Source organism: Adiantum capillus-veneris, chromosome 9 (assembly GCF_014529385.1).
Source record: "Adiantum capillus-veneris isolate H3 chromosome 9, ASM1452938v2, whole genome shotgun sequence".
In the NCBI taxonomy this organism is placed as follows: Eukaryota; Viridiplantae; Streptophyta; class Polypodiopsida; order Polypodiales; family Pteridaceae; genus Adiantum; species Adiantum capillus-veneris.
The window spans coordinates 37,251,295-37,275,785 of NC_140939.1; the positions used below are offsets into that span (position 1 = coordinate 37,251,295).

General features: G+C 42.6%; 1 protein-coding gene across 1 annotated transcript in view; it reads left to right on the forward strand.

Moving 5' to 3' along the window:
• The window catches only part of LOC147450355 (NADH dehydrogenase [ubiquinone] 1 alpha subcomplex subunit 8-A-like), a 29,976-nt gene extending 22,394 nt beyond the window's left edge, over positions 1–7,582 (forward strand). The window contains exon 2 of the mRNA XM_086519594.1: positions 7,200–7,582. Within this exon, the coding sequence (XP_086375720.1) occupies positions 7,200–7,335 (136 nt within the window). The 3' untranslated portion in view covers positions 7,336–7,582. The remainder of the gene's footprint in view (positions 1–7,199) is intronic.
• The last annotated feature ends 16,909 nt before the right edge of the window (positions 7,583–24,491 follow it).

The window sequence follows — 24,491 nt, forward strand, 5'->3', positions numbered from 1 at the left end:
AGTCGGCAATGTGATAAGCCACCAAGGATGGGGGGAGAGATGTATCCATTGCCAAGACAGGTGCTAACTAGGTCAAATGATTATGGCATCGAAATTAAGGGAGACGAAGGAACCAGTGGACTGACCAAGGAGGAAAAGGGAAAGACAAAAGTGCTAAGTGTAGTCACCTTGGAGAAGGCATCAAAGCTAGAGGATACATTAGTGATGCCTATTGGGAAGAGGACCACAGAGGATAAGGAAGGAAGAAGTGCCCCAGGTCCTAGTAAGAAGAAAGGAAAGAGCCATGAAGGCGAGGATGTCAAGGCCAAGAGGAAAAGGAGAGCTCGTCGAAAGTTTCATGTTTCAGATTTTCCACTAGGGGATGGGCAATTAAGCTATGACTTGAAGGAGGATCTGACGAGCAAGAAGGCAGATGTTACTTTTGGGCAGCTTATAGAGATGGTGCCTAAGCTAAAGCGACAGTGGAAGAGGATGGTTAACCCAATGGAGAAAGAGCCAGAGAGAGGTTCAGTAAAGGTGTTGACAATGGATGAGCTACCAGACATTTGTCCAATAGTAGATGTGTGGCATAAAAGGAAAAATTTGGGACAAGGTTATGTGGATGGCGGAGCCCAAATATACGTCATAACACACTCATGCGTTGAGAAGATGGGTCTCACAGTGGCTGGGGTGTCAGGTTTTCGGATCAGATTGGCAAATCATCAAAAAGTAAAATGCTTGGGTGTTGTAAAGAGCTTAGAAGTGGAGGCATATGATGCAAAGGCAGTGGTCGATTTTCATGTGATGCCAGCAGGTTTGGGAGCATATCCTATTATACTGGGCAGACCATGGTTACGTGCAGTGGGAGCTGTTCAAGATTGGCGACATGGTACGATTAGCCTCTATGGAAAGACAGGTACCAAGAAGCTTTATAATATGGACACAAGGAAACGATTAGAGGAGCTTTATGAAGATGAGGATGAGTCTAGTGATGAAGACTCTTCCACGGTGACAGATGAGGAGAGTGATAGCACTACCCGCAGTGATGAAGATGCTGATGTTGCATTTCTTTTGATGGACAAAGAAATCCAGGAGTTTGGTTTAGTTGCATTTGCGAATGAGGTTGAAGATGAAAGTGAAGGGCCTTATGAAGTGATTGAAGGGCTGATGCAAACCAAGGTTGAGTTGTCAAAGAAGCAGGAATTGATGACACAAATGATCAGTGGAGACCTCTCAGCTATGGAGAAGGATATATATTTGCACATGCTGGCTAGTTTTCCTGATTTGTTCATTACTTCATATGAAGAGATCAGAGGGTTCAAGGGCGAAGAGATGCATATAGAGCTGAAAGAAGGTGCTAAGTCAATGCGGCAAAGGCTAAGAAGGATGGGTCAAGAGCAAATGGAAGCCTTGCGAGAAGAGGTGGACAAGTTGTTGAAGGCAGGGTTCATAGTCCTTGTGGAGACCACAGAATGGGTGAGTCCAGTTTTAGTCAGTCCAAAGAAGGATGGGAAGTGGAGAATTTGTGTAGATTTTAAACCCTTAAACGTAGCCACTAAGAAGAACCCATATCCTCTTCCATTCATCGATCAGATCTTGGATTCAATGGCAGGTTATGAGAGGTTAAGTGTGTGTGATGGTTTTTCAAGCTATTTTCAATTGAAGATTGCTCTTAAAGACCGCACAAAGACCACTTTTATTACGCCATGGGGTTGCTATTGCTACACAAAATTGCCATTTGGGTTGTCAAATGGACCTTCCTTCTATCAAGAGAGAGCAAATTGGGTGTTGGAACCATTCATTGGTAGTTGTGTTAAAGCTTTTATGGATGACTTCTGTGTTTATAGCAGTAGGGCTGAACACCATGAGAAGCTGCAGATGGTATTGGCTCGATATGATGAATGTGGAGGACAACTAAATCCAAAGAAATGTCATCTAGCACAGCCAAGGGTGAAGTTATTGGGCCACATGGTGTCAGAAAATGGCATTGGGCTGATCCAGATAAGGTTAAGTCTATTATTCTTCTTCCATCACCTACGAGTACGAAGCAATTGGCAACTTTTATACACAAAGTGAAGTACATGGCACGGTTTATTCTATTGTCTTCGCAGCTTCTTTATCCATTACAGCAAGTGGCAAAGCATGATCCATTGCAGTGGGATGACAAGTGTGAAGAAGTGTTTCGAGAGGTGTTAGGGGGGTTGTCAGCCATGCAGGCTCCTAATTGGGAGAAAGTGTTTTATGTAAATCCATCAGTAGGGGATGATGCCATTGGAGCCATGCTATTGCAAAAGGGGAAGGGCAACCATTATATGAGGCCAGTGTATTGTGCAAGCCGAGTGAAGTTGGTAGCGGAGAGAAAGTTCTCGGAAATAGAGCTAGTGATGGCCAGTGTAATATTTGCTTGTCGACGATTTCGTCATCACTTGCTACCACGGCCTTTTGTTTTCTTGACGAGTTATGCCTTTTTGCCACAGTTAATTAATGGTACTAACATGTCAAATGTGGTAAAGAAATGGGTAATTGAGCTGCAAGAGTTTGAGTTCTCTTTTCTAGTGGAAGATATTACAAGGGCTACCCTAGCTGATTTGTTGACCTACAAGGAGAATCCCCTTATTGTTAAGGAAGAGGTGGTGAGAAAGGTAGTTGAAGAAGTGCCACAGATCAGCAATGCACATGTGTTGTTCTTTGATGGTTAATACAGAAAGAGCCATGATGCAGCTTCAGGGGGTATAGCACTTTATGATCCAGAGGGGAAGCTAGTATGCAAGAGAGGGTTCAAATTGGATGCTCATAGTAACAATGAGGCTGAATATGCTACTCTGGAAGCCGGATTACACATTTGTTTGAAGCATGGGGTTCGAAGGTTGAGCATAAAAGGTGATGCCTTGTTAGTGGTAAAGCAAGTGCCGGGTGTGTGGAAGAGCAAGAACACCTCATTGAAGGAAATGTGCTTCAGAATTAAAGGCCTGTTAAAAAAGTTCGAAGCATGGAGCATCAGACACATTGAACGTGCTCTAAATGGAGAGGCACATGAAGGAGCTCAAGGCATGATTGGGGAGCTATTTGTGTTGAGGACCACTTTACCTCTTTATCATGGCCGGGAAAGTTTGGCTCAAGAAGAGTTTTTGCTAACAGGAATCATTCCAAAGGAGATTCAGAAGTCTAAGAAGTATGGCTTTGTGTGTAGAGCATACAGGTACAAATTGATTGGTGATGTCTTATACATGAAAGGGGTTGATCTCGTGTTGAGACGTGTACCTTGGCGGGAGGAGCTTTACAGAGTGTTGGAAGAGAATCATGAAGGCGCATGTGGTGGCCATTTTGCTCTAAAGATCACCTTGCATAAGATTTTGCAAGAGGGGTATGTATGGCCTAGTTTGCACAAGGATGTTCACCATTGGTGTAGGTCTTACAATAAGTGTCAAGCATTTGGGAAGAGAGTGTTGAAGCCAGAGCTACGAAAAACCATTATGGCGTTTGATGTGTTTGAAAAGTGGGGGATTGATGCCAGAGGCCCGTTACCTATCACAAGCAAGGGCAAAAGCTATATCTTGACGGCAGTGGACTATCTCTCTAGATGGGCAGAGGCTATAGCAGTAAAACAGATCACTGCAAAGGATGTGGCAAAATTTGTGTATGATGAAATATGTTGCAAGTTTGGGGTGCCATTAGAGCTACTTTCAGATAAGGGGCCAGGATTTAGAGCTAAACTGCTAGACTTCTTATGCACAAAGATGAAGATTAGGCACCAGCATACCACTCCTTATTACCCGCAGTGTAATGGCTTAAATGAAAGATTCAATGGTGAGTTGGTACAAATTCTTTCTAAAGTGACAGAGCACCAAGGAAAGAATTGGGATTTGGAATTGCCTAGTGCATTATGGGCTTACCGTAAGTCGGTGAAGACAGGTACAGGGTTTACTCCATTTCATTTGGTGTATGGAAAGGAAGCACTATTGCCTGTGGAGGTCGAGTTGCCTGCGGTCAAGATGTTAGAGAAGTTGCTTGGGCCGCCTAGTGATGCATTCAAAGAGAGGCTCTTGCAATTACAAGAGGTCCAGTTGGATAGGATGAGCGCATTGGAGCATTATGGGCAGATGCAGGATAAGGCTTTGGCAAAGATAAATGAAAAGGTCAAAAGTAAGGGTATCAAGAAACATGACTTGGTTTTGCTCTACAACAGTAAGCTGGACAACACCTTCCAAAAGAAGTTTCAAATTAAGTGGGAAGGCCCTTTCAAGGTAGTGGACTGTTTTCCAAATGGCACATATCAACTGGCTAACCTGGATGGTGTTCTACATAAGTCAAGGGTAAATGGATTGCGTCTTAAATTGTATCATGCTAGATTGATTATGGTGGAGCAAGATGAGCTGTCTGTGGATCAAGCAGTGTTGATGAGGGATGAGAAGACCTGTGATGCGGCGAGTCTCATATCTCTCTTTGCTGCTGCTGATCATGAATGATCTAGCAGGCTAGGGGATGGGCAAATTATGTCAGGAGTTTTTTGGAGCAAGGGATTTGGCATATGTACATATACATGCATGGTGCATCAAATAAAGAATTGCCCATTTTTCAGAGCCAGGTGGTTACGTGGGGCCCACATGTGTACAGGTAGGACAGGGTGTACATAGTGCATCGATTTTCACTATTACCAGTATCACTGTGTTTTTTCTACAATAAGGAGGAGTTGGTAGCGCGTAAAACTTCTCGAGGAAGCTATCCGCGGGTCGACGACATGAGGTAAGCAGGTGCATCAGATGGCATCGTGTGGCGTCAGGAGGTCGAACAGGGTCAATACTTGCACGCGGAGAAGTATGGACACAACGTGGGTGTTTTCTTGTGATACTTATGCAGAAAGGACATCATGAGGACCTCTTTTTGGGGCCACTTCACGTGGTTGCGGGATGCATTATTTGGAAAAACTGAGTGCCAGGTGTGCGGATGATGCAAAAAGGTGACAACTATGCACTGCGAGGTCAGTTTTTGCCCTGTTCGGGGTCTGTTTGGGGTCATCTAAAAGGCCACGGGTGCCCAACTAATAAAGCTAAGTGTGGGAACTGAAAAAACTGAGAGAAGACCAGAAAAACGTTGAGAAGAGAGGAGGAACAGTCGCAAGTGTGTTTTTGTTGTTTTTGGAGCATTTTTTGGCCCTAAACTGCTCATCCGAGGTCGGATTTGAGCACTGTGACATTGTAGGGTGGGGTTTTTGGGCGTTCGGGACGCAATGGCGCTGTCCATTTTGCCAAATTCCTCACAGATTTTCTGCTGTATTTTTGTGTAATCTTCTCCGGTGAGTGAAGCCTCTGCTTAACTTTGTGGTTGTATCTGGTGTATTTCCTCAATACTGTGTAACCTATTTGCCCCATTGGTGTTGGGCTGAGGTTCATTGAGTCTAAACAACACCAATTTGCCTCCTTTGAGCTGAATTGAGAGTGTGTGTGTGTGAGTGTGTATGTGTGAGTGTTGAGTGGGCAAGTGGGAAATCTCTCTCTTCTCACTCCGTCTGTGTGTTTCCTGTCTCGGCCAGGCTGGTTGTGTAAGCCGAGTGGTGCCCCATAATGTGTGTATGTATCATCCCAAGAGTGTGTGTCGGGTCATTATAGAGGCGTTGTGTGTGTTTCCATCCCGCTCACAACGGCATGGACCATGCTTGAGCATCGAATCTTTGCGGGCAGAGGTAGTTGCGACGGCAATTGACACTGTACACCAATCTCTGACCTCTGTGTATTGGTAGAAAGCCCCATGTCTCTCATCTGGGAGCGATGCATACGCCCATGTATTGAAGAATCAGAGGGGGAAGTTTGACTTCAAGTCCACCATAAATTTTTTTGTTGGCTAGAACTGAGGGATATCGACTCTATGATCCGGTGAAGAAGGACGTTGTAGTAAGCCGCAATGTGGTCTTCGACGAGGATATTCCTTTAGAGGGGGCTTCCGCCCAAGTCTTCCACGAAAATCCCAGATTTGCCGATACTGCGGGATCTCGATGATGATGTTCTTCTTGAGGTAGATGAACCCTCTCCTTCAATTCATATCCCTCAGGCTCTAGAGGACAATGCACCCATCCCAGATGATGCAGATGGCGGTGGTTCTCACCATCCTGCAGCGGTAGAGCCAAATGTACCAGTAGCTCTCTCTTTGGGGCCCAAGCCAGACCCAACTGGCTATTGGAGACTTTGCGAGACGTAGATTTTCCACTAGATTGATGTGATGTCGGTACGACGCGACGTTCTTGGTGACATCGGATTGCTGAGATAGTTGTCATTTTATTACAAGTGAACTATGTGACGTGGCATGGCCCTAGCATCAAGTGGGCAGCAGAGCACCCACACACACACACACACCCCGGAAAAGCAGGCCCGCCAAATGCGCCGACAGGCTGGTACAGATTCCCGAAAATTACGGCGGATATTGCGGTGCAAAACACAGCAGTAGACTGACGTGGCAGGGCTGTACGGAAAGGTTGCTTTTTGCGCAGCTGAAATCTTACGCAATATTTTAAGAAGCTTTGCATCTCTTTTGAGTTGAAAGATTACTTATTTTCAGCTTGTTGATTATTCGTGTGTGCTTCCGTTTGTGATAGCAGTTTTGACATTATGAACACCTAATTACACCCACTATTATGCATCGAGGCATATATAGTGATAGTGGGGATGTCATAGTATACTAGTCACTCAAATATGCTTGCTCTCAACTATTTAGATTTTCTCATCTTTGTTCTAATGAATCTGCTTTTGTTGTTCAATCTTGCCATCTTATTTCTTTACTTGTTGAGAAAGGATGCTCATTCAAAAGATCATGAAAAATGGTCGTTCATTTTTGCGTTGCAGTAAGTTTATTTTCAATGTTTCTTCCTTTCGAATGCTCAAGATAATCAGTAGTAAATTCAATAAAAGCCTCAAAGCCCGATTAGTAGCACACTAATTTGTTGGTAACTTCTTTAGTGCTTTTCGTATAGTTTTTTGTAAAGTGTGTATTCTTTTTAAACTTTTTTTATTCCAGTCATAAAGAATGTCTGATTCCAAAGTACTATGATTTGATGACTGCGCTCTTCTATAGGAAAATTTGGGCATTCCTTCAATTCATCTGGATGTATGTTAGGTCTCTACCACAGCGAAACTTTTAAAACGAGAACTTTCATTTCTGGTTATTTCATGTTGCATCTCGTGAAGAATTTAGGGAAGTATTCTCATCTTTATTCTTGTAATAAATTTCAGACTTAAAAGACTACACGAGAAATGTCCGAAGGAGATGGATGCATTTGCTAAATGCATGGATTACTATGGCAACGAGTTTAAGCTCTGCAGAAAGCAACAGCAGGAGTTTGAGAGTGCATGTCCTTTAAAGGTTTAAGGAGGCCGACACTAAAACAATAATATCTATAACTATAGGCTTTTTGGTGCCAAAAAAAAGTTTCTTCTTTGAATGTCGGTGTGCAAGAGAATTGACATTGTGAATGCACTCACACACACCTGTGTGCGACTGTAGTTGTGTTTGTAGCTGGTTTCCGTGCAAGTTCTATGGACATTAGCTGGATGTTCAAAAGATGTATCTTGACTATCTTATTATTCATAATCAGAGTTGCTTTCTTTGTGAGTTATTGAAGCCTTTGTCATTTGTTAATGAGTAAGAACAAAAATATTTTTGTGAAAAATTTCATGAGTCACAACATGCTTAGTGCCAGGTTTCAATCATGTCTTTGAAGCACACGTCGACTTTAAACCAGTAGAGATCATTGGACAGTATTATGCTTGTGCTGCAAGAAAGCTATCGTGGGTTCCTCTCCATGTTCATCTTGCTATTAGGGTTATATAGAGTAAAGAGTCCTTCCAAGCTTCCACCCAAATCGGCAGATTTATAAGAATTTCGTCGCCTTCAAACTTTTACAGCTTATGCAAAAACGTTTGCTGGCTTTCCTATTATGTATACATGGACATGTGTTTATGGACAAAGGGCTAGAAATGGATGTAGTTCATGTGCGTGGGTGGTCGTCTTTGTCGATCCAATTGTCAGAGTTTTTGTTTCTCATGTGTATATGTATAGATAAAGAAATGCCATTGCACCAGTAATAGTTGATGAATGTTTTCTCGGTTCACCTTTTTATCGTGTCCAAGGAAAAAAGAGGCCAAAAAGAAAGCCTTAAAGACGAAATGTATAAGAAAAAGCATACTTTTTGTTTTTCTGAAATTGATGGACATTTATTTTTGGTGCCTGGGTGAAGGCGTATACCTTAGACATTTTCAAGACCTGCTTATACTACTTTTGCTACTCACATGGTAGGCTTTTGACAAGTAAATGGCTCACCAAGAGAGACCACAATGGGTTGCTCATGTAACCTCACACGCATAGGGGCTTGTAAATACCGCTAGATCACACATAGAGCACATTGTTTGTCAAAAATTTTGTAGGTGCACATGAAGATTATATGTAATTATCATTGTCCAGGTCCTCCTCATGTGCCTGAAAACAGTGAGATATATACCTGCAAAATAAAAAAATTCCTTCCGCTTTCGAAATTAGCTCTCCAAACGGGCATCCCCACCCCCCACAACCATCACCACAAAATGCCCCGGCTTTGAGACACAAAGATTTGCACCTTTCCCGTTTTGCTCTTAGAACCCCCAGCCAAGCCTCTGTCCAGAGTTGAACCCACATGCTCACACTTCTTGAATCCTGATTAATACTAATATAGACCAATATAATGATGGCTCTTTAAAGAACGGTAGCTATTTGATTCTTGCACATTGCCATCAACTTGGAGCTTAATTTCAATTGGCTAAGCTTCTACGTTGGTTTCACACTACAGTGCAAGAAGTGGATGGGATGCGATATCACAAAGCAATGTTTCAATGAAGATTAAGTCATTGCCCCCCCCCCGCCCCCCTCCCTCCCTCTCTGTCTCTACCCGAAGACATGCTACATGCATACAAAAAATAAACCACATTGGCAAATTTAGGACCAAACCCTAGGCACCTCATCGTGGCAGCAATGAAATCCCATTGTACATTGTCAAAGGCCTTTTCAATCTCAACTTGCATAACCAGCACATCTTGATGAGTGTACTTAGCATACTCCATTCCAATCATAACATTAGCCGAATTGTCCATAATTTGGCGACATGGAATGAAACCATATTGAGCCTGATGGAGTCCTGCAAAAAGATGGTCCTTAATGCGATGCACCAGCATCTTAGCCAATATCTTGTAGATCACCGGCATCAAAGTAATCGGGCGCCAGTGAGAGAATCGCTCGCAAAGCACTTGCTTAGGCAGTAATTTAAGTAAACCTTCTATCCAAGATAGTGGCAAATCCTGTTTCTGCCATGCTGTATTTATCATGAAAAGCAATGGAAGTTCAAGAGCCCCCCAAAAGGAGAGGAAGAATTCCACAATAAAGCCCATCCCAACGGGGAGACCGCCAACGGCCCAAAGCAAGCAACGCACTATGCAATTCCGAGGCAGTGAACGGGTCCTCAAGGCAACATGCATCCTGTGGGGATATGATCGGATGAACAAAGGAAAGCATCAATTGACGCACATGGCAAGCAACCGAGGATGCCTGAGAAGGAGCAGCAAACACTTGTCAATAATGCAAAACCATGGCATCAACAAGTTCTTGCTTAGAAGAAGGCCGAACACCTGGGGAAAGCATAATCCGCTTAATTGCTTCCGAGACCCTCATATGATGCAAATGCTTAAAAAATTGCTTCGAAGCACAGTCTTTATCCATGAAAGCCTGTTGACGGGCACACGTCTGCCATTTAGCAAGTTTACGCTTATCATTATGCTGAATACACACACAAGCTTCGCAGAACTCCGACATCTCAGAGTCAGACAAAGGCCGCAAATCAGCCAACACTTGCAACTGTTGACAAGCTTGCTTCGCATCCTTAACATCACCCTGAGTTCACTGCATGTAATGCGTGCCATAATCATAAATGACACTTTGCACCCTCACAACAAAGCAATACTAGGCATCATCAAGATCAAAATGCATGTGAGCAAGAAGCGGGGGAATAATATCTGAAAATTATGTCACGAAAAGCTGCATGAGTGAGATAAGCATTGTTAATATGTAGCAGACATTTTCTAGAAAGAGGTCGATCACAAAGAGATTGCCCAAAACTCACATTCAACAAAACAGTGTAATGATCAGATAACTGCTCCCAGTTGCTCTGCGCAACTGTCCGGCCTGCAGGTGATTCGCCCTTGCTGCCCTGAGCCTGCTCGCCCACTGTCAGCTCTGTGCGGCCTGCTACAGCAATTGCGCCAGAAAATTTGCAGCCAGTGACAGTATATAATTTTCCAGGCAGTAATTGTATACAACTTTCCAGACAGTATTCAATCTAACCCTAAACCCTAAACAGTCCGTGAAAGTATACAATTTTCCAGGCATTTATTTTGCGAGATGTATGTCCTCTGTGGGAGATGTATATATTTCTGAGGGCACTATAAACAGATACAACAAATCAAAATACAAAAAAAACTCTTTTGTTTTGATTTTCGCTCGTGGTTCGCTTGTTGTATGTCAGAAGTGTTTTCAAGCGTCGTAAAGCCATGGACAATGTCTCAGAGAGTGCTTCTGAAATCAAAAGTTGTATGTATGAAGACTTTGAAGAGGCCCGAAAAGCATGGAATGTGAGGCACCTGTCCTTGAGGTGCAAATTCCAGTACATGACCTTATGGATCCGGTCGCGCAATATGCCATGAATGCGGTCATCTTGTTTTTCCCGGGCAAAATGCCCATTGCACAAGATGTCGGACAATGGGTTGATTTCCTTCTCAAATGCTAGCCTATCCGAGGAGTTTATTTTGGTGCTCGGGGTTTCTATGAGGTTTTACTGGCAGACACTGAAGATAGAAACCTTTTGTTGGAGATGTCTCCGCTCTTTTCTGGCACGCAGATGACTCATGTTCTACCATGGGCACTGAGAAGGACTATCAAAGCCTTATTCGTCTCACAAATGTCCTGTGTGGGGGAAATTGTTGATTTCCCTCGCAATGCCGTGTTGGCTGCTCAACTTGGCAAGGTAGTTTGCCCTCCGAAATTGGATGCGAATACCAATAAGTTTTTCATTCTTTGGGATACGAACAAGCATACCCCGGATGGAATTATGGTGGATTCAGGGGATCCATGGGTTGGCAAGCATCCTTTTAACCTCAAACGAGGCAAATTTGCAAACTCCTATTTTCGATGTGGTAGATTTGATCACATGCAATATGAATGTCCTGAATCAGTTCTACGGGCCCCTCTTTCGGTTGTTCCTGCTTTTGCCCCTGCCCCTATAGGCAAATCTGTTGGTAAAGCTAAATTGACTGGAGTTTCTACTATGAAGGTGATTCCCAATGTAGACAAAGGGAAAAACAAAAATCCGCAGTGTGCTGATGTTGGGAATGTAAATGCAGGGAAAGGAAAAAATGTTGGGTCAGGTGATGTTAGCTCATGGGCAGTGCCTAAAAAGACGATGAAAATTCGTAATCCAACTTCCTCCCATAATTATGTTCCTCTGGTTAACGCCAACAAGAATGTGTCGTTTAAACAGCCTCCTTGCAATGACAATCGCACATTGATTGATGCTTGGGAAAAAGCGATGCATTCTTATAAGGATGTGCTTTTGGGTGAGGCTTCCACCTCTCAGGCAGATCCTATGGACAAGTCTCCTGCTTTCACTCAGCGGATGGGTTATGGCATGGATGTGGTGGATGGAGATGTCCATATGGGCATCTCGACTTGATCCATGTGTTTCTTGCCGTTGTACATATGATTTCTAATGCACAGTCGCATTAAATGCATTACATACAATGTGCGTGGGTTATCTCACACAAACACACACACACACACACACACACACACACACACACACACACACACACACACACACACACACGTGTGCGCACACACAAAGGTTTATAGTGGTTCTTTTATTTCCCTTTGAGTTTCATTTAGTTCAATTATTGTGCAAGAACCTCTATGAAGCACTTGCATGGAAAACCAGGACGACAACATTGAGACATGGCAAATGGCTTAACAATCTCTCCTTGATTAATGGTTGTGGATAGTTCTATAATTTTAGCACATATACTTGAAATTCATATTTGAAACTTTTGGTTGCTTGCTGCTCGGGTTCATTGCTTGCTCTTTTAGGCTTGCCCCTTTTTCATTGCTCACCTTTTTGGCTAGCTACAAATTTTTGTACAGTTTATAGATGCCTTCAAGAGTCTACGACTTGAACTTCTTGTTGTACATGAATATGGGATGTCAGATTTATCTGGGAACGTGTGTAGCGCCCTTGAAGTGCCAAAGAAAGCATCTATTAAGTGTCAAACTCTACCTGGTGGACCAAGAAATGATCATGGGCGTATGCATGTGACGAGCTCATTGAGAAATAAGCCCTTTGGTAGAAAGTGTTTGGAGTGGTGAGTACACTTTCAACCATACTCAATGTTGAGACAAATGTTGTGTAGATAGTGGGAATTGCCTCTATACAAGCACTTGTACATAGTCGGGTTAGTAGTAATTATGGCTAAGGGCAACAATTTTCTAATCCAATTGTACCCGCTATGTAGCCTCATCCTTGGTTAATTTCCACTTATCAATGCTTAGATTATAATTCTATACGTTCAAGTACTCCACTCGTTGTTGGAGCTCCTCAATGGTCTTTAAATTATGGTCCCTTTTACATTCCTCTCCAATCAGATACCCTTTTATTGAAATGATTTCCTTCTTTTGTGCTTCAAATTTGACTATTTCTCACTCAAGTTCTTCCTCCAAACGAGTGATGTTAGACTGCTTAAGTTTGTGCTTTCATCATTTGTCCAATAGCATTGACAATTGTGTTTAGGCCCATCTAGATTGTCACTACACATCCATCTGTAATGGTTTCTTATTGGTTCTACAAGTGAGCACGGGAACCTTGTATGGAAATGGTAATTTGTATGATGAATCCCTCTCACCATACTGCCAACCAATTGATTCTTCTAAAGTGCAATCTAATGTTGTATTATGGCAATGGTAATGTCTGTGATGAATCCATCACCATACTGCCCACCAATTGATTCTTCTAAAGTGCTTGTAGTCGATCGACTATTGTTTCAATGATTGTGGATGTAACAATGGTGGTTTTCTCAAATGTGTCTCCCTATTCTGGAATATTTTGCAATTCGATGGCAGTATTTAGAGTTGTGCCAGACAATACAATACAACTACTATAGATGTTTGCTCAGTTACAACATCCGATTTCTTGTCAATAGTAGAGGTGGTGGCAGATTTCTTACTGCAAGCACTAAGCTGATCCCAAAATTCTTTAGTTAGTTTTTGTTTCTTTGTGGATGGCTCAAATGTTCCAGCTTCTGCTTTTACCGAACCCCTTTTTTACCGACAATGACTAGAGCCATTTGCTTTGTTTGGGATTTCAAACTTCTTGTCTTATCCTTTAGTACTTCAACTCCACTTATCTTCAACATCATATTGTGGACATTGATATGTGGTGGAAAACTGGTTGCCCAATAGAGGAACCGCCAAACATACGAGGCGTTGAACAAATTTTGTGTTTTTACTTTTGAGTCTTAGCGATAACACTATTGAAAAGATTTGAACTCAGATTAATGGCTACCTTGCTATTCTCGGTCTGGGCAAGAAGCATACTGAATAATTTTTTTAATACATAAGTAGGGTTGGTCTTTAAGTTGATTGACTTACTAGCGAACTTGTAAGCTGTTGTGTTTTCCAGTATGGAGACTGGAATGCCTTGACCGTCCTTGTGTCTCTTCCTGGATTGAGCGGTTTTGTTTAAAAAACTGCTAATGGTGTCTGCATTGCAAGGTTGGGGTTTCCATTCAAAGGGAAACTTGAACACATGGGATATCACGGCAATAGTCATCCGAATATTTCTTCCATTGATAGTGATTGTCCTTGTGTCAACTCAGATGTGTATATGACTTGCTGGATGATAGCGGCATCAAAAGAAAACCTGATAGCTTCCACCACAACTTGCATACTCCATGTTTTTAACATCTCTTTTTCTCATTCTTGAAAGACGTATTTGCTGATATTCTGGTGAGGCACCATGGATTGTAACTCGGAAGGCGTAAATACTTGTTGGAACTTAGTTATGGCTTGAATCTACTCATCCAACATAGCCTGCATGTCTTCAACAAAAATCTCACCTCTCTTTACCATTTCTAAACTTTGCAACAAGCTTTGTGTGGAGAAAGAGAGCCCACTAGAAGACGGCAATGCAAAGCACATGAATACTCAAGTGTGGTGACAATGTGTCGTTGTTGGAGGTGAAGTAGATGCAAAAGAAGCATTTGTAGGAAGAAGCTTTGTGCCTACATAGGTGAAGGAGGTTGCACACTCTCCTCATAGCTATTTTGATTTGAGTCATGAATGCTCCACTCTTTGCACGCCTCGAGAGTATAGCAGTCATTGTTATTGACGTGGCATTCATGCATTGGCATGCTACTATGATGATTACTACAAGGATACCCAAAAAGATATTGTCTTTAATGCATGCAACACCAAGAACTGTTATGAGCTTCAAATGCCCTCTGATTATCCCTGATCCGAGTCTAGAATGTGATGAGCCTTAGATCATTGCCTGCATCCCTTTCTTCACCTATCCTTATGCCTTTTGTTCTAACCAAGAACAAATTCCGTGGGGGATCTTTAGAATCATATGCTTCCTTTTCTTGCCCATCTGGTGCTAGAGGTTTTGTTGATCTAGAATATTATAACGTAATCTTTGCCCCATTGTACACCCATGGCAGCATCAACCTAGATAAACCCTTCAATCTGACTGTGCCATTCAAGAAGACCTAGACCACCTCATATGGTCTTGACCATGCTATCTTTCAATTGGGTTTCTTCGGGCCTAATTTTGACTAATGCAGTAAGACCAAGTCACATTTTTTGAACTTCTTGACCTTAAACTTATTCGCATGCCAATATTTTCTTCATTGTTGTTATGAATGAAAGAAAGATGTAAGCTTTAGTGGTGAAGCTACAGATTTCCATGCGACTTCTAATACGTCCACATTAGAGGGCCACGAACCAAGATGGGTCTTAGAGAATAGGAGACTGCACTAAAAGGTTTATTTCACCTGGTTTCCATCTTTAGGAAGATGATGCAGCAAGAGAATCGAATTATACTGAACTATATAAAAGCACTTACAGACTCACCTACTCTCATGTATGCCAGACTCACCTAATCTCATGTATGCCTTACAAATGAGAGTAACGAGCTTCCATGCTTCCATCTAGCCTTGTATCCCATGTAAAATGAACTAGCTGATTAGAACAGATACATCAAGATTGTGGATCAGATTAGAGAATGGTATGAGTAGAGCAAGGTGTTGTGGGCACTTTGGGAAAATGTTCTAAATGAGATAGAGCAGACAACCACTATCTCAGAGTTAGAAGATGAATTGATCAATTTCAGAGGGATGATGATGCAATGGAGAAGCCAAGATAGCATTCTAATCAAGTATACAAATGAGCTATTAAAACTCTCAGTAGATGCTTCCAAAATTCTTGAGAAGGACTTGGCCAGCAAACTAGGAGGAGGAAATGATGACTGAACATTGGGAGCAGCAAGAGCAGGAAGCCATCTATTGGATCATCTAGAAGGAGAACATTGGCTCAAGTGCTCAAGGGAGTGGCCAACCCGGAGCACTTTAGATTTCACCCCAGACCGTCTAGAGGGCCACTTTGAAGAAGGCTCTAGATAGATGCAAGCCCAAACGGTGACATCAGTGTTGCATCTAGAACTTTGGAATATGCCAAAATTCAAATAAAGGGGAGGAGGTTGTAGATAGTGGGAGCTACCTCTATATAGGCACTTGTACATAGTCAAGTTAGCAATTGCCTGTAGTTATTACGATTATTAGTTGTAACAATGGACAATCGATCAAAAACTAATACAAAAACCTTTAAATAAGGTCTGCTACTTTCATTTTGGGACCCTGGCACTCCGTCGGGCTATCTCTAGTCCCTTGTAGTCGTTAAGCTACTACTCTAATGGTAACTAAGCTCTGTTGTAATCCAACATTTAGTACCATTTGTTCTTTTGATCCATTATCTAAATATATCAGTACCAATGTTTTATGTCAACATTTGAATTTGTACTTTCGGTTCCTTTCATTGTTTGATTTCCTTATGTTCATTTGAAGTTTGAATATGTCATTAATATTGAATCTGATCTTACATTTGACTCTTAATCTCCAACCTAGAACAGCTGCTAGAGTGACCAGATCATTACATGCTATAAATCCTAATATTTTTTTTAAAGCAAAAGAAAACTGTATAAAAACATTCAAGAAACAACACAACAACTCCAAAAAATTGAAGAGTGGCAAGTAGATGCATTTACATTGGCAAAAAATAAGAGAAGCCTCATATGAACATAGAAAACCTCACTAGTTAGATTACCATTGCGAAGGAGCACATTGAAGAGGAAGGCAGGGAAATGGAGACTGTCCTTGGCAAAGCCTTGACCATAGTAAAAATCTTGATCTTCTTTTCTATTCTTGTATGACAGTTCCGCTTTCTATGAGAGTGAGTGTCAAGCCAAGGACAGGGCCAAGGGCCAGGATGGACATGCGGTCAAGGGGTGCTATATTTAGGGGCTAGGAGTCTATATATGGCACGGTTGGGTGGAGAGTTGCATGGTCCAGTCCCCCGCGGTCTTACATTGGTATCAGATCTAGGGGAGGGGAAGGCCATGGAGGAGGGAAGAAGAAGGGGCTTGCTTCTTGCATGTCAAACGTCCCCTTGTTCTCATATTGGTCTCTCTGTCTCTTTAAGGGTCTCTCTCTCTCGATCTGCTTGGAGCTAGGCTACCATGGCGTGGGCAAGGTCCCTACGGGCTGCACCGAATAGGGGCTCCAACCATCGCGAGAATGGTCCCTTGCACACAACAGGGCAGGGTGTCGATCCGCAAAAAAGCCTGCATGGCTAGGTTCAACGGGAGCGCCTCCTCATGGGGAACACATTCCATTGCAGCATCGTCAGTAGACAAAGTCGGCATGGCGCGCTGTCTTCTCTGTTTTTTTTCCTGCGCAGGCAGCCGCTGCCATCGCTGGCTTAATTTGGTTGACCTTCACACTTGGCCAAGGGCCAAGGACTTAAGTGTTGAAGAGGCCGTTCACCCACAGCAAAGCCAAGCTTAACTATTTTCGAGCTGTTAGGAGGAGGGGCTTCATATTGCACGATCCTCCCTTCAACAAATTTTCTGGTTCTTCGGACATCATTACCATGGATTTGACACACCAACCACAATTTTGACAAGACATCGACTTGTCAAAGCATGCAAGGCGAGCAACACGATATCGACAATACTCAGTTGGACAAGGAAGGTCATTCGGGTTGCAGAATTTCACAAGGCAGACTGGCAGCAGCTTGAGTAAAGCACTAGCCATGTGGCCAATCCGACTTACAAGGGTAAGCACGATCGCCATCATTGGGGCATGTAAGGACATGCAAGTCAGTATCATGCACGGCAAGGTCGTGTTTTCTAGGAATTTCTATGGTTTTTTGAAGTTGCCGAAGCATCAATGGTGATGTAGCTCCTGCGTTCAAGAAGCTACGATGATGACGACATAAATAATATTCGTCGCTGACCTTCAAAGGCAAGGTACGATGATTTGTTGCACTTTTCTTGTTTGATTCATTCTCAGTGTGCAGTTGTTAAATGTATGCTCAAACACGGCTCACTTGGTCTTCAACCTGTTGTTCTGATCATTGAGCAAGGCTCATTAAGTGCATACACCACTGTGGTGTTGAGTACACCACTCCAGAGTTAACCCTTGCGACTTTTTATCATGCATGGCATGTATATACTTACAAGGGCAATGTCCGAAGCAAGGCTTTCATTTTTGTCCTGCTAGCATTTGGAGTATGCTAGGAGCATATTCATTGGGGAAATTTTTACGATTGTATGGTATGACCATTTCATGGGGGTGCATAGGACGACTTCTAGTTACAGTACGGAAAGTGTAGGCAAGGCCTATAGTTTGTCATGCAAATTTCTTTCTCGCCTATCTTTCATTGGCACATCAGGACAAAGTGCTCGGCATGGCCGACCAATTATCACAGCCTGCAAAACAGATAGGAGTCTCTTTGCTTTCCGTAATCAAGTTACGTAGGTATGCATATAAGTATTTTTCTACTTTTCAATAAAAGGTACAATTGGACAAGGTCCATTCTCTGTGCATGGTCGACACTGTTGACTCTGTTCGCTATGACATCTGTCGTCAATAGCATTTATTGGCAATGTACCGGACATAGTTATCTGAAGCATGGCTTCTCTTAAGTACCTTGATAGATCATGCTCGTCAAAGGTTACATTTTGCTTCATAGGCAAGGCCAAGGGCAAATTTTGCAGTATCTCAAGGAGATAGGCATGGCTAATTTCAGTTGTAATCGCTCGACAAGGTCGATTCTTTCCGTCATGCTATCTGTATCTCACCAGCAACATCAATTGGCTATCAGCAAGGCTTCAATTTATGTGAAGCAAAGCTTCAATTTACGCATCTTGCATTGAGATTCCCCACGTTCGGCATATGCTATGAGCATACAAACTTGGGAAGGATTTGGCAATATGCTTGCAGGTTATTTTATTACGTGACAGAAGGGCGTATATCATACAAGGGACATATATGTACATACGACAGCTCCCACCCGTGTAGCAGATATGGCTATGAGCCATTTTTACGCGAGTTTTTGTTTCTTCCACGGAATCTCGGGCCAACTGGTTACAGCAACGACCAGGTTAGCCAATTTTATGTTCTTTTTATTTTTCCATGTTTACACCTTTGATTGGAAAACTACTGCTTTGTGCAAAGCAAAGTGCTTTGACGATTTTACATGAAGCAAGGCTTCTCCCTTGTGCCAAGGAACTGCCCAATGACTTGTCATCAAGGGCCGTGGCACACGAGTTTGAAAAAACTCACAAAATAGGGAATATCACCTCACAGAATTCCTACCAGTTTAGATTGTGCAAGGCACTTATGGTTTGGGATCTCACGTTTGAGGCCATCACTTTTGCCAAGGGCTTAAGATTATGTATGCACGGCATAGCTAATGAAAATCTTCTACGAAGCTTTTGATACGTGTTTTGCTCGTGAGTCAGCCTGAGCCAAGGGGCTCTAACTCTCACCTAGCACATGGATACAATGCTACTCAAATTAGTCTTCATCGGTTCGTCCATTGAACACTAATTTGCACAAGGGCTATGAGCCACACAGGCTAAGAGCCATTGTCAGGCCAAGGGTAAGACCCAACTATTGGCATTCTTTGGGTGATTGTTTTCAAGAGTGAACAGATCTACCCAGGGAAGTATACATCGACGTTAATGGACAAGCAAGGGTTTTGTCATTCAGGATGTTTACAGTGTCATTTTTGCACTACATGTTTTCAGTGCGACACTCAAGTTGAGTTTTTTATCATCTTCAACTCACATCCGCTGATCTCTACAAGGAAGTATGGATGGAGCAATCAATTGCGACAGCATGGCTGTCCACCAAAGCTAGGCAGTTCACTTGTGTGGATTCCCTGCTCTCTCTATAGCACTACAGAGTGTCTACGGACATATTGTCTGGGGTACGACCCGGAGGGTGACTGCTAAATCACCCCATAGGCATCGAGGATCACAATTTGATCTCTTCCAGTTAACTTTCAAGGAAAGAATTTCGCAATCTACCACACGATAGCAGACGAATTCAATTTTTCGAGTTGATTCCAATCATTATGTACACGGTTAACTATGTTGGTTACCGTTGCCTGCTAGTTGAGCAGTTTCTACAGATGGTCTTACCAAAGGGTTTGACTATGTGGATTTTATCCAAAGGGGTTGGATTGCGAGGGCAACACCCATGGTTCCCAGTGCAATGCTGTTTGTTTTTTCAGGTAGGAGACGTGCTCCTCTCCGTTTGAAAACTGGTAAGTGAACATTCCGTTCAAACCTCCAGGTACGCATCTATTAATTTGGTGTTATTCCATTTTTTGGTATACTTTGCTTGTTTTTTTTTCAAGACGTATAAGTACGCTTGAATGTTACAGAGCCATGCCAAGGGCATGTCGGCAAAAAGTATTTTGGGCCAAGTGTCCAATCTACCTTTTTGCCTTATGCTGTTGCGAACCTACTTGTAGGGCTCGATTTGGCACATGTTGTTACATGGGATACAACATGGTCTAGGAACTCAAGGAGTTTGGTTTAGCCAGTGTGGAGCATGATAATGAGGGTCCCTCTCACTCGCGTCGCAGAGTGTTCGTAGTTACCTCCACACACAAGTACAGCTCGTACTTGATGGATGTCACTTTTCTTGGCATCCTTACTTGAGACATATTCCACATGTGGAGAATATGAGTCTCTGGGACTGACACTGGCGCCCAATTCGAAATGATGTGTCGCGACGAAGTCCCTAGGTGCTGGTCGCATCCGTTCATTAGACCAATTGACGCACACAGTATCAGGAACAATTTCAGTGGCCAAAAATTGTCGGGTACTAAGTACAGACTTGTTGTGATTACAAGTGCTGTGAAACCACCTTAACGGAAGGTCGTTTCTACATATAGCAAAGTATGCTACGTTCATGAGAATGTCTCATGGTTGGTTCCTAGGTGTGACCGGGTTGTCACATTCTATTATGGTCTAACTTTTGCTGCAAAGTATGCTACGTTCATGAGAAGGTCTCATGGTTGGTTCCTAGGTGTGACCGGGTTGTCACATTCTATTATGGTCCAACTTTGTTGCAAGATTTTCACGTAAGTATCGTGGAAAGTCTCCTCATGGAATTGCGGTTTGGATATGTTTGTGTTAAATGCATGCACACTAGGTGTTATGGGCCCTAGTGTTTAACACAAATTTATTTGGAGCGGCATGCAAATCCATGGACTTTATTCTTTCTGCACCCTTTTTCATTGCTAGTGCAATCTCTCTTGCAGATTTTGTATGAGTTTACACCCTGCCATACAAGGTGATGGCTGAGTATGGATGTTAGTGATTGGTTGCTGGAACCTCCAATCTACATTCAACCTAGTTGGTTGTCTCCATTCCATATCGAGTATATGGCTGGATACTCAATGGTTGAGTCATAGTTTGTCGTCAGTCGTGGAAGACTGTCTCTAAGTGGTTGGGGAAAGTACCTCACTCTTACTGCTGTTATTCATCCCACGTTGGATGGGCAGCTTACAAGTATTCTATTTAGTACTAAAGGATATGCTAAGCGCATACGTTAGTAAACCGTGCTAAAGGATCTGCTAAGAGCATACGTTAGCACAATGCATTCTGAATAGGTGATTCTCTCCTTATTCTAGAATTTGCTTCGGTTAGGTTTTCAACTTTGAACACCTGTTGTGGTGGGGTTGGATACCGACAGTTTCATAAGTCAAGGACTTAGTAGGTGTGCTGACAGAGTATGTTGGCATGTAACCTTTGTTAGGGGTGAACATGTGGTTCTGTGTGTTCCAAAAGGTTCAGAAGTCTGACATGAGGACACTCCCTATTCTATCTTTCAGTAGCTATGAGCTTTTCAAGATACTCACATGAGTTATCATGAGTTACCATTTAGATACGGGTGGTTGCAAAAGGACAACAATGTTGAAAATCAAGATGTTGCTCTTGGTTTCATTGAACCTCCTCACTGCACCAGGTATCGGTCATATGGACAATTGGCCCATGTAGAGGATGCCAATAAGGAAAACATCAGTGTTCTTACGAAGATACTACCACTTGTGTTTTCTAGGACGAAAACGCTTCTCCAAGGGGGGAGTAATGTCAGGCCAAGGGCAGGGCCAAGGGCTAGGATGGGCATGCGGTCAAGGGGTGCTATATTTAGGGGCTAGGAGTCTATATATGGCACGGTTAGGTGGAGAGTTGCATGGTCCAGTCCCCCGCGGTCTTACAGTGAGCATGTAGCATGATCCTTCCAAATTGAGAACCACCACCTAGAATGAGAATAGTGTTAAGTATGGAGCTTGATTTACCCCTTGTAATTATTTTTAAAAATGCACATTGTAAGGCCCCCGTTATGAGGAGAAGCCATCATGCATGAAGAAAAAGCACTCGCTAGAAAACCAAAAATTCATGGCCAATCTCATCGGAATATTCCTTTTCGACGGAATATTATGGTGAAAAGTGGTCAAAAAACAGCCGATAGGTTGGCCAGTAGTCAATGACTGGTGGCCGATGGTCAAAAGTCAATGGGTGGTGGTCGGTGGCCAAATTCAATGGCTGGTGGCCGATTTCAAGGCGTACTTGTCTTCTCAAGGGCAGCCACACATGGGCGCATTGGAGAGTTCAACTTGTACTTGTCTACACAAGGACGACTACACACGGCTGCCTCTCATGAGAGAGGGCATCCCTTTTGGCCTATAAAAGGAGGCCTCTTCTACACAAAAAATGTATTGTGGTGCATTGTGAAGTTGATGTGAAGTGGTGAAAGTGAAGCAAGGCGGGAGCTCCATTAAGGGTATAATCCCTTTGTAACCTACTTCTTGTTTGAAATACTAAATCCATTGAGTGACTGCTTTCCCGTGGATGTAGCCCACATTGGCTGAACCACATATATTGTGCTCTCTCTCTCTCTCTCTCTCTCTCTCTCTCTCTCTCTCTCTCTCTCTCTCTCTCCATCTCCATCTCCACTCACTGATCTCTCGTGTGTGAAAATTATCTTTCTCCATTAAGTAAACTACTCTAATATCAACTTAGCTACATCCTATTTCCTAACAACTGGTATCAGAGCAAGGTTTGATAGTAGCTAAAGTATCTCAAGGAAAGGATTCCTTGAATTGAGTGGGAGTAATGATGGAGGAAGGGAAGATCAAGATCAAGAAGTTCAATGGCAAGACTACCAACACTGGAAGATATAGATTGAAAACTATCTCTACCATAAGGACTTTTATTTGCCACTAGAGGATCTTGGAAAGAAGCCCGCAACAATGGCAGATGAAACATGGATTGTCCTTGATCGAAAGGCGTTAGGAACAATTTGGCTAAGCTTGGCGTCAATGGTGGCCTTCAACATTTGAAGATGAAGACCACGAAGGACTTGATGAAGTCACTTGACGGCCTCTACGAAAAAACCATCGGCATCCAATAAGATATTTTTCATGAAGCGCTTGTTCAATCTAAAGATGGTAGAGAATGGTTCAGTTGGAATGTAAATTTTGCTTCACTAAAAAATCAGGCGGTGCACCACGTATTAGGGACCATTTTTTGGGTAGCATTAAAAAAAATTGTAAGAAATGTAAACATCCTCAGGCACCTTCAATTGCAAAGCATTTGAGAGAAGAGCTCACCAAAAAGGGTGGCAAGAGACAGCAGATACATAGCTCTCTTATGGATGCAAGTCAAGAGCAGTCATAGCCAAATATTAACTCGCTGATCTTGTGATGACACCAACTAACCTTGCAGAACAGTCTGCACAGGGAGAGGAAATGTCAAGGAGTGTTCCTTTTAAGCATCACAATGAAGGTGGACTTAGGTAAATGCAACAAAAATCATTGCATCAAAGCTTTCGAATGTAGTCTCTAGAAGAAGCACAAACCACACTCACCAAAGCGATTTTCTTCACTGGAAGTGCTCTAGTCATGGTAGACAGCAATCATTGGAAGGTTGTCTGGAAGAAAATTGGTGAGTTTGGCCCATGATTTTCAGCCCCTTCGTATAACACGATACGAAATGTTCTCTTGAACAAATATTACATCGAAGTTAAAGAGTGCGTTTTAAAAATAATACTTGGGAATATTTCGCTTTCAGGATGCACAATTGTGAGTGATGGTTGGTGTAATGTTCAAAGAAGACCACTAATCATTGTAATGTTGGTTTGTCCAAGGAGAGAAACGTTCATAAAGGGTGATTGACAGTTGTGGTGCAATTAAAAGTGGAAAATACATTTTTAAGGTCTTGATTAATGTGATTGAAAAAATCGGAGCTGAACATGTCATTCAAGTAGTCATGGACAATGCAAAGAACTGTAAAAATTCTTGCAAATTAACAAAGAAGTGCTTTCCACACATTTTTGCCAATGGTTGTCATATGCACATCTTAAACTTGGTGCTGAAGGATTGGTACACTAGTGAAGAAACCACATGGTTCGCCAAAATAATTGACACAGCACGATAAGTTGTGAAATTTATCTTGAAACGATAAAGAGTGCTCGATTTGTACAGAACGTGCATGTCAGTGATGTTCAAATTTCTTGCTAAAACTCGGTTTTGCACGCATTTTTATACGTTGGAATCACGCAATAAGTGCGTTGTGATTGACACTTTCAATTGCACGGCCCGTGACAAATGGCAGCTTGAGTAGAAAGAAAAAGTGAAAGAAAAAATTACATGTCTATGTGGGGCCATAAACAAGACTGCTTGGTGGAGGACTGTAATGGATGCATACCATGTAATGATGCCCTTTATGTTTGCAATTGACAACATTGATCAGAAAACACCAAACATGTACAAAGTGTGGATGACATGGTGGTCAGTCCAACAAAGTCTTGAAAATCCTGAGG